Genomic DNA, 16,784 nt, shown 5'->3' on the forward strand with positions numbered 1-16,784 from the left:
TACGCTTGCGAACTGACATTTACTCAGTATTACATTAATAAGATAAAGAGAGATAAACACGAATTGTGAAAATGTCGGTGGTACTAAGAGGTGGGGAAAATGTGTACGGGAATATCACAACACCTACGTGTGAGGAATTATTACGAATATGTCACATGTATGACATTTGTATTACGTTTCAACAAAGCTATGTATATTTTATTTCACATGCTTGTAACTGTCACTTATTTGTCTACAAACGTGAAATATAACAATATCACTCCGCATGTTTGTACCAATATAATTGGAAACAATATTTACTTAATTGGTATCATTTCAGCAAGTCAAGTTTTAAATTCGGAATGAGGTTTACATTTTGTTATATATGGGGGACTTCCATGGATGGAATTCCATCATTCAGTCGGCCTCTTATTGTTGGAGTTGATCACGGTCGATCAGAAGTGCTTTAAAGTGTCTTCGCATGTCTGTATATACCCATACAATATATAGTAGCCTCTGGTATGACAATTTGTCTAACGCTTTGGACAAATTAAGTAATAATAGTAATATATTGTTATACTGTTCTTGGTTACCTATATTTTTAGGAAGGTCGTTAATGGTAAGAATGAGTTGCGATGCACATGAACTTATTTACGAAACCGATTGCTAAGCATTTGTAAACTTTTACAAGTATGATGTTAAAGCTTAGATGTTTCAAGTCAAGTCGTGATAATGTGTTCAAAAAGTTACATGAGACTATTGTCAGAGACATGGGCCTGTAGTTTGCTGGGTTTTATTACCCTTCTTGAATATTGGCAGGTCTTAGTCACTTGGAATAATAACATAATCTACTGATTCTTCGAAAACAAAATACTGGGGATAGTTCAAAGGAACGTTGTTTTAATATTCTAGTCTGGCGCTTGTCTGGATCAGCGACTTTATGAGAATTGAGATCTTGAAGGAGCTTTTCAACGCAAGAATGTGACATATTGATGTGTGGCATAGTTGGGTGGGGACTTTGACCGTAATAGTGCAATAATGAGGTACACTTTATAAATATTTGCTTTTGTTTCCTCATTCGAAATTTTATCTCATGACTTACATGGTGCAACCCCAATACTGATACATTTCAAACTCTTGGTGAAATTCCAGAATTATTTAGAGGAAAATAGATTATATTCTCTGTGTGTGGGTCTACAGGGTCATTTGTGAAAAGCTATTTTCCATTTTCTGATGAAATTCAATATCTGACTGTTTTAATTCTGTGTTTTCTTGAAGCTCTTTTTCATCCGGCAGCTTACTTTCTTGACCTCCTTGTTAACCAATCACTGACTGAATCTTGTTGGGCTCGTCTTGGATGATACAGAATAGCAGATAATGGGCTTGACAACTGTTCAACATATTCAGGATATCACTATTGAGCTGAACTAAAATCATGTTGAAATTTAAGTGACTTCGTTTTTAATTAATCCTTTGCACAAGTGGATTGTCTTTTTATTAGGCAATAGTAATTCTTTGCATTTATGAAATTTTAGTTTGGAAAATTGGGCAAAGCAATCAAGTTTTTCTATATTTTAATTTTTATCACAGATAAATAATGATGACAAGATAATGGGCAATAAGGAGTAAAGATAACTAAAACATAACAGTGTATACAAAACAGAAAAACAGAATTGCACTTTTTCATTCAAAGTAGGAAAATTAATACATAAGGTGCACAAACGTTTGGATGTGTTGCCTGTTTGGAGCGCCAATGAAGTGATGGTAGCCATTACCTTGACCCAAATACCAGCTGGGCTCATTTACTGACCATGATCAATGTGCATATTGAGTTTAAAGACATAACAACAAGTCGTTAAGAAGTAACTAATTTGAAAACGGGTAGTTAAGCTCATCTGTTTTTCGCAGATAAAAAATCTGGGTACTTTGACAGTCTTGGTTTTGTCGTATTGTAAACTTTAACTTTTGCCATTACTCAATTTTTTTTAATGATATTCGAATGAAGCTTGGTACATATTGTAGCCAGAAACAATATGCACATGTATATGAAGACCCATAGCCCGTGCTTAAAAAAGTCATATAATGCCCCTTATTCAACAGAACCAGACGAGCGTTGGTGATAGCTCCGTGACTCTCTTGTTCTTGCTCTATGGGAAAAATCATGTGTGGAGATAAAAATCATTCTGTGTTATTTCTTTAAAGAAGGATCCAGTCTTGGGAAGTAATAAATAACAGCTGCATTTTAGCAATTAGACGAATGCAGTTGAAGAAATGAATCATATCAATTATACAACAGTACATTCTAATATCTTAAATGACTCTAAACAATTTGAATGGCCAATATAATATTATATACATTAAATACAATAAACATGAACAGGCAGTGATTCATTTTTATGCTTATCCAATGTTATATACCCGTCTTTTTTTAAAAAGATCTATTATTCCTATACATTAGCATTAGACAAAATTGTTTTTGAATAAAATGTCAACAAAGCTATGCTTTGAACTCTCAAGATCCATGGTTATAAATAAATTATTGTAAGAATATTGTGGGATGCCCTAAAGCACATTTAAAATAAATCACTGCATGTGGTTACTCAAAAATGAAACGAAAAAAAGTTCTTATAATAGGAATATAACTTAACTAATAATGTTCAAGGTTTACAGACTACATAAACCATTAATACGAGTCCCGTCTTTGAATATAACTATTACACCATGAAGAAAAGGCATGAAATAATTATAACTATATTAAATACAGACACACATTATATGCTAAGAATATATTGTGAAGCTGAATTAAATATGACTTGCTTGTAATCATAGCCGCTGCCCACAACCGTACCATCCCTACATAAAAGTTGCACAACTATTTATGTTCACTGTATATCACTATATTTGTATCACAATCACTTTGATTTTTCAGGAAAACATTATGTTAATTTAACGCGCCGCTCATCTGGAGTCAGGAAACTTTAACGACCTCTCTGCACACCGGACATGTTGCGTTGTCCTGAAAGTTAAAGCCAGATATGTAAAGTGGTATAGAAGAAAATCTCTAAAGCAATACAGAGATCAAATAATAATACCAGGATAACGAATCACGTGACTTTAAAGGAGTTATCACGTGGGTCACCACGGGTCACAACCGATGTTAACAAACAAGAAGGTGACGTTTATTTCTAAATGACTTTTTTAGCAGGAAAAAAACATGAAAACATTTCTAAGCCTATAAAAAGCTATGCTATTTTCTGCTTCTACATAAGTGAACTATTTTAGACTTGCTTGTATTTAAATGACGCAATCCTTGGCCAAAGTTTCGACTTGACGGAAGTTTGTAGAGCGATGCAAAGCTGAAGTTTTGGCCAAGGAATGTACTTCTTTAAAGCATATTATTTAAAAATCAATGGAACAGTAGTTTGTGTTTGTGAGATACTATTAGAAACTGTTCGTGCAATTGTTTCAAATATAGCAACTACATTGTATAAGGCATTCAAATGGCTACTTTATGTCATCAATGTTGTGTACCTTGACATGTATGAAGTCACGCAACGGTATGATTGCATTTTAATTAGGACAATACATTTTGATATAATTGTGTTTTAAGGCAAATTTGATGGCTCAAAAATGTGTCCATACAATAAGCAGACATGACACGCCTCAATGCGACGAAAACCATGAGTTCAACAAAGGCAATCAGAATGTTTGGGCAAATTAAACCAGTTATTGATGGACGTACACATTTGTGTAAAAATTCCAAATGCATGGCCAAGCTTAACACCCGATAAGCAAAAATCAAGTAATTTAGACCAATAACCAAATGTGACCATGACCTTTCACAATTTACATAATGCTTTACATGCTATATACTAGCTCTATATGTTTAACATTTTGCCAAAAATATTAAAATTCCAAAAAGTATATCCAAGTAACAGGCCTGAAAAGCCAAATTACAATGAATTTTGATTAATGACCCTTGAATGTGACCTTCGACCTGCTGGCATGGGTCTTGATCGCGACACTTCCCCTCCTCAGAGTGAACATTTGTGCAAAATAATCTTTAAAGTATCCCTTATCAGGACTACACAACGTACAAGCAAAAATACAAGGAATTTTGGTCAAAGGCATTTGAGTATGACTTTGACCTAAAAACAAGGGTATTGCACGCGAAACACCGTCTTTTTATTGTTATCTTTTTGTTCTAAGTCATTTAAAAAAAAAATCATGGCCAAGTTACAATCCAGATACAATTTTTAGACAAACATTTTTCACAAGAATATCCGACTGCCAAACATCATTCCCTTATCTAGTAACATATGCCTTTCTTCCGAAAAACATGTTATCTATGGTATTGTTTTATTAAAATCGAGTATACGTATCAAAAAGCCATGCTATCTTGAAAGTAGTAGAGAATCTAGGAATTAACCCGAACATTATTATTTGGAGTATGCAGCTAATGTATATGTATTAAGAATAATGCAAATCATATTGAGTTTAAAACCTCTTTCTGTTTATTTTTCGCTTTTTGTTTAACTTTTCCACAAAGTAATGCACCAGTCAATTGTAACCACGGCTCCCCTCCGGGGAATAGCGAGGACTTTGACTTTCGGTCCATGCAACCCCGGCTAAAATTCTTGTTAGGCCCATTTCCCGCTCTATTTTGCGCGAAGACAAAACCACCGCAATCACCCGGCACTGCGGGGCCACCTGAAAGGTAAAAACACGGCCCATTTCCCCGACTATCCCCCCGGACCTGGGGGCCGTGGTTACAACTGACTGGTGAATATTTTAGTAAGTCCTGAAAATGATGCCTAAACAATGACTCTGTATTTTAAAGTACACTGTTCTATTTCATTTCGCCAGTGCAATTAAGGATGTTCTGGTTCTTCTGTAATTGTCATAAATGTGTATTTTCTAGGTATTAACTAATGCCATCATCATAAAAATGTCTTATAAATCCTTCGAACGCAGTCAGTATTTTTTATCTGAAGATCTTTGGTATATTTCTTATAAAAAGGGCTAAACTTTTGGGTTTACCTGCTTGATAAAAGTTGAATAAACGAACAAAAAGTGAAAACATATCAGAAGTATGAAGTGAACCTACTTTTAACCATGGGTCAATACAGGAGTCATGGAATATATGGAGACAGGGCAATCTTTTCTGTGTATCTCCAGTCTTGTATTCCTCCATACACACGCTGCAGTCCGCGGTATCTCCGTCTCTCTGTGTGTACCTCTCGGTCGGAAGTGTGGAGCACTCCTCTATGGTTAGGCCTCTACTAACATTACCCAGGCGCGCTCCCAGTTCTAACAGAGACTGTTTGTACAAACTTTATTAGAAACATTCATTATAAGGATTACATTCAAAATGGATATTTTGCAGTTTTCTGGCTTTAGATCTACTCCCTATTCTTTGATTAAGATCCCAGTAGATAAAAATGGTCTGAATTTAACACAAACCTGAAGTGGTATTGATGAACCAATAATTGCATACCAAAGAAGCTTATAAGAAAATACAAGATACATGAATTTTTATTTCAAGTCGGGTATATGATAACAAAAAACATTCGCTCAATGAGCAATTTTCCGATATAAATAACAAACATACATGACATATCAAAACATAACAATGAGCTTGTGGCCTGGAAATAAAGCATAATTATAGTCTTAAATAGGTAAAAATATTGAAGCAAGTAATTACAAAAGCTGATTTTCGTAAATTGCGGTGTTACCACTAAAACATTTATAAGCTCTGTTTTGAATATCTTTTCTAGTTTTTCAGCGTTGGTCTTGCTACAAAAAAAATGCTTAATCTTTGAAGAAATCTGGGCATCAAAATTTAATAAACTCATTAATCAACCTCATCGCCTAAAAGTTTAACTTGCTCTTCACAAACAGTGTGATTAAGTATAACAAAATTATTCAATTGTTTTATTTCTTAAACAGACTTGAGCCAACTGAAATTGCTTGAAATTTGTCAGGGCTAGCATGCATTTGATTGTTAGAAAACCAGTTAAAAACATATTACTCTCTTCTTCAAGAGTGGTCTTAGCAACATCATGACTTTAATCAACCACATAAAGAGTATTGTCATCTGCATACTTAAAAAGCTGCATTTTTTATCACGTAAAAGATGTCATTGAGCAGATGTTGAAGACGGAAGGCCTAACTTTATTGCGGAACTGTTAAATAATGTGTGACTGTAAAAATGCAGAATTCAAAATCAGAAAACAGTATTCTCAACTTACATATTATTATTACTTTTTAAAAACTGAAGTAATTTATATGTTCTCTCTATAAATGGATAAGCTATATCTTACCTCATAACTATTTCCTACATTACTCAAGCCAGGGACGTCAAACATTGCAGGAACCCTGACAAAGTTCCCTCTTCTGCCCATCTGTAACAGGAAGTAGCAGTACATATACAATAATAATGCCACAGTAGTGATCCTTTCCACGCATTTAGGTCCTAATTACAATAAGTTTCCTACAGTGAGGCTATTGTTTCAATTGATTTAACAACAAACAAAGTATCAAAAGAACCATATAGGAACACTTGATTACCCAGTCAAATATTATGAACATGTGTTGTTTTGTCATAGTAGTATTAGTAATTTAGTGTATTAGTCTGTCACTTACAAATACTATGATGGTAAAGTGTTTATTTCATTTATTGCCACAACAGAGGTGACACGTAAAGTGAGTTTGGTTTTAGTATTTTGCGTCGGCAACAAAAGATGGTAGCATAAATATAAAACACTGTGTTTTATCATCTCCATGTAACTGATTACACAATGAAAACCCAACCCCATGCCTGCTGTGTACCTGCCATAGTCTCCTATGGTGGTTCTGGAACTCCAGCTGTGCCTCATTAAGGTCTCGGAGCTGAGATTGTCGATGATGCTGTAACTCTTGTTGACGGGCGGCCACTGCCTGGAAATGAAATGTTGGAATAGCACACATCGAGGGGTGAAAGCGAAAAGGTTCTATCTGCTTCTTTATTTAATGTCACTTAGAACCTTTTCGCATTCACCCCTCGACATGTTCTAGCATATTTTTAGTATTGTGTAGAAAACTATGGATTGATTCACTTTTACAAGAGTTTGATATTTATAATTTTTCGCGAACCGGTCAGGGCACAAATTCTAAACCTGGCATAAATATTCATTTCAATTTTTTTGTCACTTATGAAATATTGCAACACTAATTTTGAAACTCTAGAAATTTGGCGAATTTATTTTTTGGGGAATCGAATTAAAAGCAGTGAACTTCCCAATATTCCTTCCAACCTATTTTTTTCTAAGCTTGCCATATACTAAGTTTAATCACTCTGCATCATTCTAAACTGAATTAATGAAGTAATAAGGCATGGCCAAAAATTTCAGTAACACAATGGAAAGTCTACACTCTTAGTTCCATTATAATAAGTCATTCCCTAACTCCTGTTATTTAATAAAAAACATTTATTTCTTTTTTAAGTTAATGATATTTACCCTGAACCAAAAAGCAATCCAAAGGTAAATGTTACACAATCTTCGAATGTTGATAACTTGAAATTTATTTAAAACTCCAGTTACTAACTAGAGCCCAATTGTTATTCCATAGTACGTCTTTAAATGAGCCTTCTATGTGCTTCACCTCAACATTTTCCTATTTAACTGACCTTGACCCTACTAACCCCAATAGCAATCAATCTGAACATAGATCTTCACATGGACATCCTTAATTGTTTCATCACTACATGTATATTTAAAGATATCCTTAAATTGAGTTAATGAGCATAACCCTTTCATTTCATTTTAAGCACCAGCCATCAAGACTCAACTGTCCCCAAAAGTAATCCAGCCCAATATACATCTTCATTTGATATATCCTGTACTTAACTTCATCACTGTAGGTTATTTTTACATTGAGTGAAAAACATTTATTTTTACTGTTACATCAAGTCTGACCTTGCCTCTCCTAGCCCCACACTCCTGCACAAGGTACCTCTTTAAATAAACCTCATACACAAGTCTCATCACTATACAAACACAACAGACTGCATCACTATAGATACACAAAATCGAACAAGAGCGTTTGAGAGGAAAACATTTTTCTATTTCTAGTAGCAGGTACCTTCACTCCATTGACCTCAAATACAATACCAAGCTATATCTACACATTAGCTTGCTGTAAACCAAGTTTCAACATTGTAATTCATTTCTTAATTAAGCTATTGAGCATAAATCATTTTCCTATTGTAGGTTATACTGACCTTGAACCTACCAATTCCGAAAGCAGTCATCAGCTACATTCACACCAAGTTTAATCATTACTTAACAAAGATAAACAAACTAAAGTTATTGAGCAGAAACCTGCACTCCCGAACACGCTCCCGCCCTCGAATCAATGCCAAACCTCATTTAATAACCAGGACCTTACTGTTAAAGAAACCTGGTTCAACATGAAATGTTTCAGGAGTAAAAGTATCAATGACATCATTTGTTTCATTAATGTTAAAGCATCTTACAAGAATAAAACTCATAAAAGCAATCACAAATGTAGTTTTCCAGTATCAGAGAAATATGAATGTACATGTAGTTAAAATGATAGATATATATACATTAAATTGCAGAAGTGTAAATATTCAGGAATAATAAAAAACCTGTGACACATGAAAGAATTCTTAATGTAAAATGTAGGGATGCCGCATGCATGTTTTCAGATGTCGTATGCGGCCGCAGCAGCAGCATTTTAGTAATATGTGATTATTTTTTTATATTGAGATACAAATACACAAACCTGTTGTATTTCCTGGCGAGTTCTTCTCCTTTCCTGTTGCATTTGATGATAATCCTGCAGAATACCTGTACATAAAGTTCAAATTTGAAAGTACACCAAATAATTATGCAATGTTTTGTTAGTCTCTGTAAGGTTTTATTGGCAGTTATGAATACTTCAATGCAATTGAATTTAGCAATTTCCTGGGCAGACTAACATTTCATTGACATTTACATACTTAAATGAAATAATACCCATTACCTGCAGATTGTGGAGCTACTGGGGGAACCATAGTAGGCCCAGCCAAACCTCCTCTGTTCCCGGCCCCATCCCTTGCATCCTCCTCCCTCTGTAGAGAAAGGGCCAACTCTTGGTCAATAGTCTCCTGATTTGTCCTCTCTTGACCCAGACCTCTGGTCATTCCTTGAGATCTGTGACCCCTATTTTGATGCAAAACACCTCTCCGTCCTCTGTTTCTAACATGTTGGCCACCCCTTTTCGCTATTTCTTCCTGGGTTAACGATTCTTGCACTGTAAGGGCAAACATTCTGTCTTGCTGCTCTTGCTCCTCCCTTTCAGCTTGTATTAATTCCTCCAAATGCAGGCGATCTTGCTCTTCCCTCTCAGCTCTTAGCATTTCCTCTAAATGCAGGCGATCTTGCTCTACCTGTCTCTGTCTTTCTTGGTTTAACTCTTCCTGTTAATAAGAATGCTGATAAGCATACATGTACATAACTATCATATGTCAGTGATATCTTTTGGTGTAATTAACTGCCTTCTAAAGGCATTTTCCCTTGCGAAAAACTGTCCATTTTTCCCCAAATTTGATAAATTTTTCCCAATTTGATAAATGCAGATTACGTTGATGAATAAAAAAGCAATGAATTTCTTAGAATAAATAAAATCTTGACAACACTGACCCTTTAACAGCATAATGTATGCAAAAAAATATTTGCCATTATATTAGCAATATTGGCCTGTTTTACCAAAGTCAACTTTTTTCCCACTTTGCAAGGCACAGGCGGTAAAAATAATTCCAAAAAAAAATCACTTTATGTTGGTATAAAGTTGATTTAATAACAAGAAGAATGAAAATGTTCTGAACTTTTCAGTTATACTAAATCTGGCAAAAGGAATATTTTGCAATAGCGTGACAATTTTTCTCTATCATACCGGTACTTTATAAATTTATGGATATTATATCAATCAAATATAAGAAAAATAAAATGTGCAAAACTGAATACAATTTAAAAAGTTTTTTTTCCATTTCTAACTAAAACTCTACGAACTGAATATGTTGCCTGCTTGAAACATACTCTTATTTACAATTTGGCAATTCAAGGGCCATTACTCTGACTCTGGATTGAATAATGCAATCTAGCCATCTTTCAAACTTGACAGACATATTTTACCCATAACCATTCTAAAAAAATTGTAAAGACCCAATCAGAAAGTTAGATATCGGAAAGGAATGTGTGACACTGCAGTCAATATGGAAAACCTTGTGGACGAAAAACAATGGCAATGGCACACATCATGATCATGCTTTTTATTTCATATTTGCAAGGCTTCATTGCATGTACACTTAATCCTAGTAAACAAGAATTTGTTACCTGCATTAATCTAACAATTTGTTCGTCATGTTCACTGTTGTTTGTTCGAGGTACATTATGTTCAGCTGTTTTCATGGTCCAATGTGGCTGCTTGGACATTGTGGATGTGGAGGCAGCAGCCTGGCTTTGGCTTGTTTGCACTGGCTGGGGAAAGGTTGGTGCGGAGGATGGAGCCTGGCCTCTGCTTGTTTGCACTGGTTGGGGCATGGGTGGTGTGGAGGCTGGAGTCTGGCCTCGGCTTGTTTGCACTGGTTGGGGCATGGGTGGTGTGGAGGCTGCAGCTTGACCTCGGCTTGTTTGCACTGGTTGGGGCATGGGTGGTGAGAAGGCTGAAGCATGACCTTGGCTTGTTTGCACTGGTTGGGGCATGGGTGGTGTGGAGGCTGCAGCCTGACCTTGGCTTGTTTGTCCTTGTTGGGACACTGTGAAAACAGAACGGCAATCAAGAATTCAATATTTTATACAAAATTATCTCAAGTACAATGGGAAATTTTGTTTTGCATGCAAGTAAACAATATGAATCCGAATGTGTAATCACAAACTTTAGTTATTAAGTTACTATTTTTCTGAATATAAACCGCAAGCAAAATATAAGCAAGCACTTTACATCACATCTAAAGAACTCTATAAAATGCATCTGGAAAAACTAGGTCATACCCGTACGCTGCTGCTGATGATGTTGGCCGTAGGATGGAGAAGCGCTGTTGAAAGGATCATCCATATCCATTGGAGATTCTGTTCTGTGGGTATTTCCATTCCCTGTTGCTGTCCAGAAATCTCCAGTATTGCATTGTGCCATTGTTAGCATGGTCTAGACAGAAAATTATGATATGGTTAATCATGATATCCATAAAAAGTTCTAAAAACCGGACATATCACACTCTTATTGCACAATTCCATAAGACAGATCACATTTGTATAGCACAATGCAATAAGACATATCCCACTCATTTGAACAATGCCATAAGACATATCCCACTCATTAGCACAATGCCATAAGACATATCAAACTCATTAGCACAGTACCATAAGACATAACACATGTATTAGCACAATGTCATAAGACATAACACACTCATTAGCACAATGCCATAAGACATACCCCGGTATCACACTCATTAGCATAATGCCATAAGACATACCCCGGTATCACACTCATTAGCATAATGCCATAAGACATACCCCGGTATCACACTCATTAGCATAATGCCATAAGACATATCATACTTGTGAGTACAATGACACTTGTAAGCATAATGCCATGCAAGAATGTTATCTAATGCTGGTGAACATTTGTGTTACAATTATTAACAGCATGGTACATTGGGTGCCATGGTTTATATTGCCGTTTTAACATTGACAGCCTTATTGTTATATACATCAACTTGACCTTCATATGTTACATATTGTATATAAGCGTTTCCAATTGAAAAACAAATCTGACCCAAACCTGGGTAAAAAAGTTTGATGATGTTAAGATATTTCAAACTAGATCACATGTTTACATCATCACAATATTGAAACCTTTAAGGGGTACATTTTAAGTTATTATAACAGATTTTAAACAACATTCTCCTGGTTTTTGAATATATATATATTTTAACAATAAACTTCAGCTCTTCCTCTGTTAGAATAATGCAAAACTAAGTGAAATTAAATATCTTGAGTTGATGTACTTTGGCTTCTATTAAGGTTATCGAAAAAATTTTAGTTTGATAACAGTAGATCTTTGACACTTCCTTAAAGGGACTGTACTCCATATGATAAACAGCAAAAAAAAAATTGTCGAAAACTGACAAACTTGGTATCAATGTGTACAATGCCTGGGAACTTACTAACTGAAGTACCACATTGTTTGCAATTAATTTATTTGGTTGTGTGGCATTTCTTCATCAAGTTAAACTTGCCAAATCATATTACATTTATATGTAATCCTGTATCTTTTTCCTGACATTTTCTTATTTTAATACAATAATCACAATTCAAATTTACTTTCATTGTCATAGCACAACAGCTATATAGCCTGACATACCTTGTATGTCGCATAGCCTGACAAACCTTGTATGTCGCATAGTCATGAAATCAACTGTAAAATAAGCTTTTCCTGATAACAATGTAAAATGTCGATAAAAAGTCAGCTAAATTGTTTTACATGTCTTTAGTCTGTTTTTCCTGTTGTCATGTTCTTTTTAATCCTTGTAGTAATCCCAGAAGTAATTTAAGATTTTGTAATTAACCTGAAACTTTTGCTATTTAACTTCAAATAAACCTTGTCTGATGAAAAGAGTTGTTACATGCTGAGACATTTTAAGCGCCTGATTGATAATAACCAGGTGCTTGGAATGTAATTTCCTAAATGAGGTGCAAATCGTGACTGTCCGAGAACTACAGCAGTCCGAAAACAACTCGCCTTCTGGAACTACCTGGTATTAGCTAACTAGTAATGGAAGGGTGCTGCACCCTGTCCTTTTTGGTAGCACCCTTCTGCCCTCATGGAGACCAGCATCAGTGTACCCTCCTGCCTCCATAGAATTAAATGCTAGGGATAATCAAAATTTTATTTTGATCTATTAAAGCTTAATTTATTATAAATTCATACAAGCTTGACATATTTTGCAGTTGAAACCTATTATTACTTCAATTAAGCTCAATGCCTACTAGTTTTTGGTGAAATTTATAATAATAATTTTAAATGCCAGATACAGTGCGCCCTTTTCTCCCTTAGTCCCCAGTCCTTTTTCTGCAGCACCATGTTCCATGTCTAAAACCCTAGGTCCTGTTCACCGAAAACATGTGCATCATTAACAAGTACAGAAAATAATCCAAATTTTGTATCATTGAAACAATAATACACTAGACTATCAAACACACATTTTTTGCATTGCCATTGCATGAAAGATTGAGCCATCGCGGGAAAATTTGCGTCATCCCCGGTATATTTTCTGCAGTGGCTAACAGTGGCGTGCGTTATCACCTCGCTCATTGGCTGCTAGCACACATGGCATCTGAAAACATGCACAGGGCCTATTGCCACGATGCGGCTTTCCGTAATATGCAGGTATTTTAACAGGTACATGTATTGTTGGTACACATATACATGTAGAGCATTCTAAATTGTACCATGCTCGCAGAATGGCTTTCACCCAATTGCAAGGGTAAACAATCTCATCCCCCAAATTGATAATTAGGTCACTGGAATATTGAGTGTTTGTTAAAGCATTTTTGATAAGTTAATTGATACTAAAATATACCTGCGAAAGGCCTTTCACGCCTTTAGGAAGAGTTTGTACCAGTAGCTTTGTTCTGTTCTGGCGCGGTTTAAAGTGGGGAAAATTATAGAAATGAACATGGTGAACATCATTCCCCCACATATTACATTTTAATCTTCAAGTACATTAAAACATTGAATGGCATTTTTCAAAAATACTCAACGAAACTAGGAGAAACTTCATAAGTCATGCTAGATAATCAAACTTATCAAACCCCTGAACACACACATGTTTTAAATGGTGTTCTGGATTTGTATCCTATTTGAATTTGTACTGTCAACCAGTATATTAAACAAAAGGAATACAAATCACATAATAGAATATTCTGAATCCCATTTTCTTTTTCAATTATTCGATTTAATTTGGTTTAGACTTTTATTGTAATTATATCCTTAATATGTACTGCTGACAGTGTAAAATAATCATAACAAATGTTAATATATTACCTGCGATCTCTGTATGAATACAGAAATTGCTTCGAATTCTATCAATTATTTTTAATCTTAATTTCGTGTTTTAGTTTCCAGTTTCCTTTTCGATCCCTCTTGCGCAATGTTTACAAAGCGTCGACTGATCTAGATAAAAATGATTTAGTCAAATCGTCCAAAATGACTAGTGATACTAGACTGTTACTATACCAATTCCCTCATTCTCTTTTCTCCCCCCAAAAAAGGATTTTTACCAACGTAGGGTACCAGTCAAGGTGTCACTGCTGCAAATCCTCTTATTTTAAAGTCATCGATCATGCCGCTCTGCGATTGAATATTAAATTATTTGAATGGTGTCATATTACGCTCGCATACTCAGTCTCAGTTAAATGTAACAGCGTACCTTCGTGTGTTTTTTCCGGCGTTGATATTTTTTCTCTAAGTGAAAGCGCTATGGGTTTTTTTTTCAATGCGTGTTCCTGCTTAGAAACTTATGTAAATAAATTCCAAGGCTTGACCATCTTTAATAGTTGTTGTCAGTTTTACATGCACTGTTGTTATATGAATGACTACAAGATGCAAGCATCCACGGGCCCAAGAGATATTCAGTAGAAGTTTCTATGACTTCTCTGGCAGGTCGTATGTACGATAACAATACAATACAATAAGTTTTATTTCAAGTCGGCAAGACACAAACATATGCAACATAAGCTCTGATGAGCTTTTTAACCGACCGGAGTTTCACTGCTGCTGGCGTATTAGTGATATCAGTGCTACTGGTGTATCAGTGCTACTGGTGTATCAGTGCTACTGGCGTATCAGTGCTGCTGGCGTATTATTGATGTCAGTGCTACAGGCGTACCAGTGCTACTATATTAGCGTTATCAGAGTTGATGATGTATCAGTGATATATGAGCTGCTGGCGGTTTAGTGCTTCTGGTATGTGTTAGTGATATCAGTGCTGCTGGTGTATGTCAGAGATATGAGAGTTAATGGCGTATCAGTTATATCTGTGCTGCTGGCATGTGTCAATGATATCAGTGTTGCTAGTGTGTGTCAGCGATATCAGAGTTAATGGCGTATCAGTGATATCAGTGCTGCTAGTGTGTGTCAGCGATATATCCGAGTTGATGGCGTATCAGTGATATCTGTGCTGCTGGTATGTGTCAATGATATAAGTGCTGCTAGTGTTTGTCAGCGATATCAGAGTTGATGGCGTATCAGTGATTTCAGTGCTGCTAGTGTTTTAGTGATGCCAGTGATACTTGTGTATATGTGATGTCAGTGCTTCTCGTGTATTAGTGGTATCAGTGCTGCTCGTGTATCAATGATGAAATTGCTGCTCGTGTATAAGTGATGACAGTTCTGCTTGTGTATTAGTGATATAAGTGCTGCTTGTGTATAAGTGATATCAGTGCTGGTCGTGTAAAAGTGTGATCAGTGCTGCTCGTGAGTAAGTGGTATCAGTGCTGCTTGTGTATCAATGTTGTCAGTGCTGCTCGTGTATAAGTGGTATCAGTGCTGCTTGTATATCAGTGATATCAGTGCTGCTCGTGTATAAGTGGTATCAGTGCTGCTCGTGTATAAGTGATATCAGTGCTGCTTGTGTATCAGTGGTATCAGTGCTGTTTTGGTTAGTAGTATCAGTGTTGCTTGTGTATCAGTGATATCAGTGCTGCTCGTGTATAAATGATATCAGTGTTGCTTGTGTATCAGTGCTATCAGTGCTGATTGTGTATTAGAGGTATCAGTGCTGCTCGTGTATTATTGGTTCTAGTGCTGTTTGTGTATTAGTTGTATCAGTGCTGATAGTGTATCAGTGCTGCTCGTGTATTATTGGTACTAGTGCTGTTTGTGTTTTAATGATATAAGTGGTGCTTGTGTATAAGTGATATCAGTGCTGCTTGTGTATCAGTGCTGATCGTGTATAAGTCATATCAGTGCTACTCGTGTATTAGGGGTATCAGTGCTGCTCGTGTATAAGTGTTATCAGTGCTACTCGTGTATTAGTGGCATTCTAGCCTTTTAATATTGAATATCATGAGAAAAACAGTTATTCTTCTTTTATTGACATATTATTCCAAACCATTTAGTCGTCCCATTATATTGATTTATGAATAAATGATAAACATTTAAAAACGCTTCTTTTTCTGGACAATTAAAGCACATGTACAGACATTTATTTTGTAACAAATTGAAACGAGACATTCTAGAATTAAACAATAAATTAAAAAGTGCAAAATATAAAATGTAGACTGTTCAAAAGGAAATGCTTTTATCATATATTCGTTTGATATACCGTGGGCTGCAAAAGTTCAATCACAATTAAGCCGTGTTTCGGTCAAATATGGGAACTAAGAACAATAGTTTAGTTTTACATAGTTTGGTAAATTATGTCCATAACGCGAATGAACGATTGTTTTGTTTATTTGTTGATTGTTCTTAAGCATTTGATTATCGTGTTTCTTTTCCACGTACACCAGAGCGATGATGCTACAAGTCTGCGTTAGATTTATCATTATCAAACCTCTCATGAATAAGAATGGGTCTTCGAGGAAAACTTTTTAATGCTATTAAAGGTAACTATAGTAGTGTTAAAGTATAGGTTAAGCTTTTTTGAGAAACTTTAGAATTTTTGATCATTTTATTATTGTTCGTCAAGGGGAATGTTAATGCCCGTTTATTTTTCCCATTTTTAAATGGAATATTTCTGAATGGAGCCGAAA

The 16,784-nt window shown here is 35.5% G+C and overlaps 1 protein-coding gene across 1 annotated transcript; it reads right to left on the minus strand.

Moving 5' to 3' along the window:
- Nucleotides 1-1,538: 1,538 nt before the first annotated feature.
- LOC128230572 (involucrin-like) lies at nt 1,539-14,178 on the minus strand. Its single transcript, XM_052942977.1, has 9 exons — nt 14,077-14,178; nt 11,019-11,172; nt 10,362-10,783; nt 9,010-9,445; nt 8,770-8,834; nt 6,811-6,918; nt 6,303-6,383; nt 5,087-5,299; nt 1,539-2,995 (listed from the first exon to the last, which is right to left on the minus strand). The coding sequence occupies exons 2-9, from the start codon at nt 11,167-11,169 to the stop codon at nt 2,948-2,950; spliced, it is 1,524 nt and encodes a 507-aa protein (XP_052798937.1). The 5' UTR covers nt 11,170-11,172; nt 14,077-14,178; the 3' UTR covers nt 1,539-2,947.
- Nucleotides 14,179-16,784: the final 2,606 nt, after the last annotated feature.

The sequence above is a fragment of the Mya arenaria genome, chromosome 4 (genome assembly GCF_026914265.1).
Source record: "Mya arenaria isolate MELC-2E11 chromosome 4, ASM2691426v1".
Classification (NCBI taxonomy): domain Eukaryota; kingdom Metazoa; phylum Mollusca; class Bivalvia; order Myida; family Myidae; genus Mya; species Mya arenaria.

Coding starts and splice junctions, on each gene's coding strand:
- LOC128230572 (XM_052942977.1), bottom strand. CDS start 11,169: ATGCTAACAATGGCACAATGCAATACTGGAGATTTCTGGACAGCAACA. Junction 6,919..8,769: donor CTCGCCAGGAAATACAACAG/GTTTGTGTATTT, acceptor TTTCATTTCCAG/GCAGTGGCCGCCCGTCAACA. Junction 2,996..5,086: donor GTATTGACCCATGGTTAAAA/GTAGGTTCACTT, acceptor TTTAACTTTCAG/GACAACGCAACATGTCCGGT.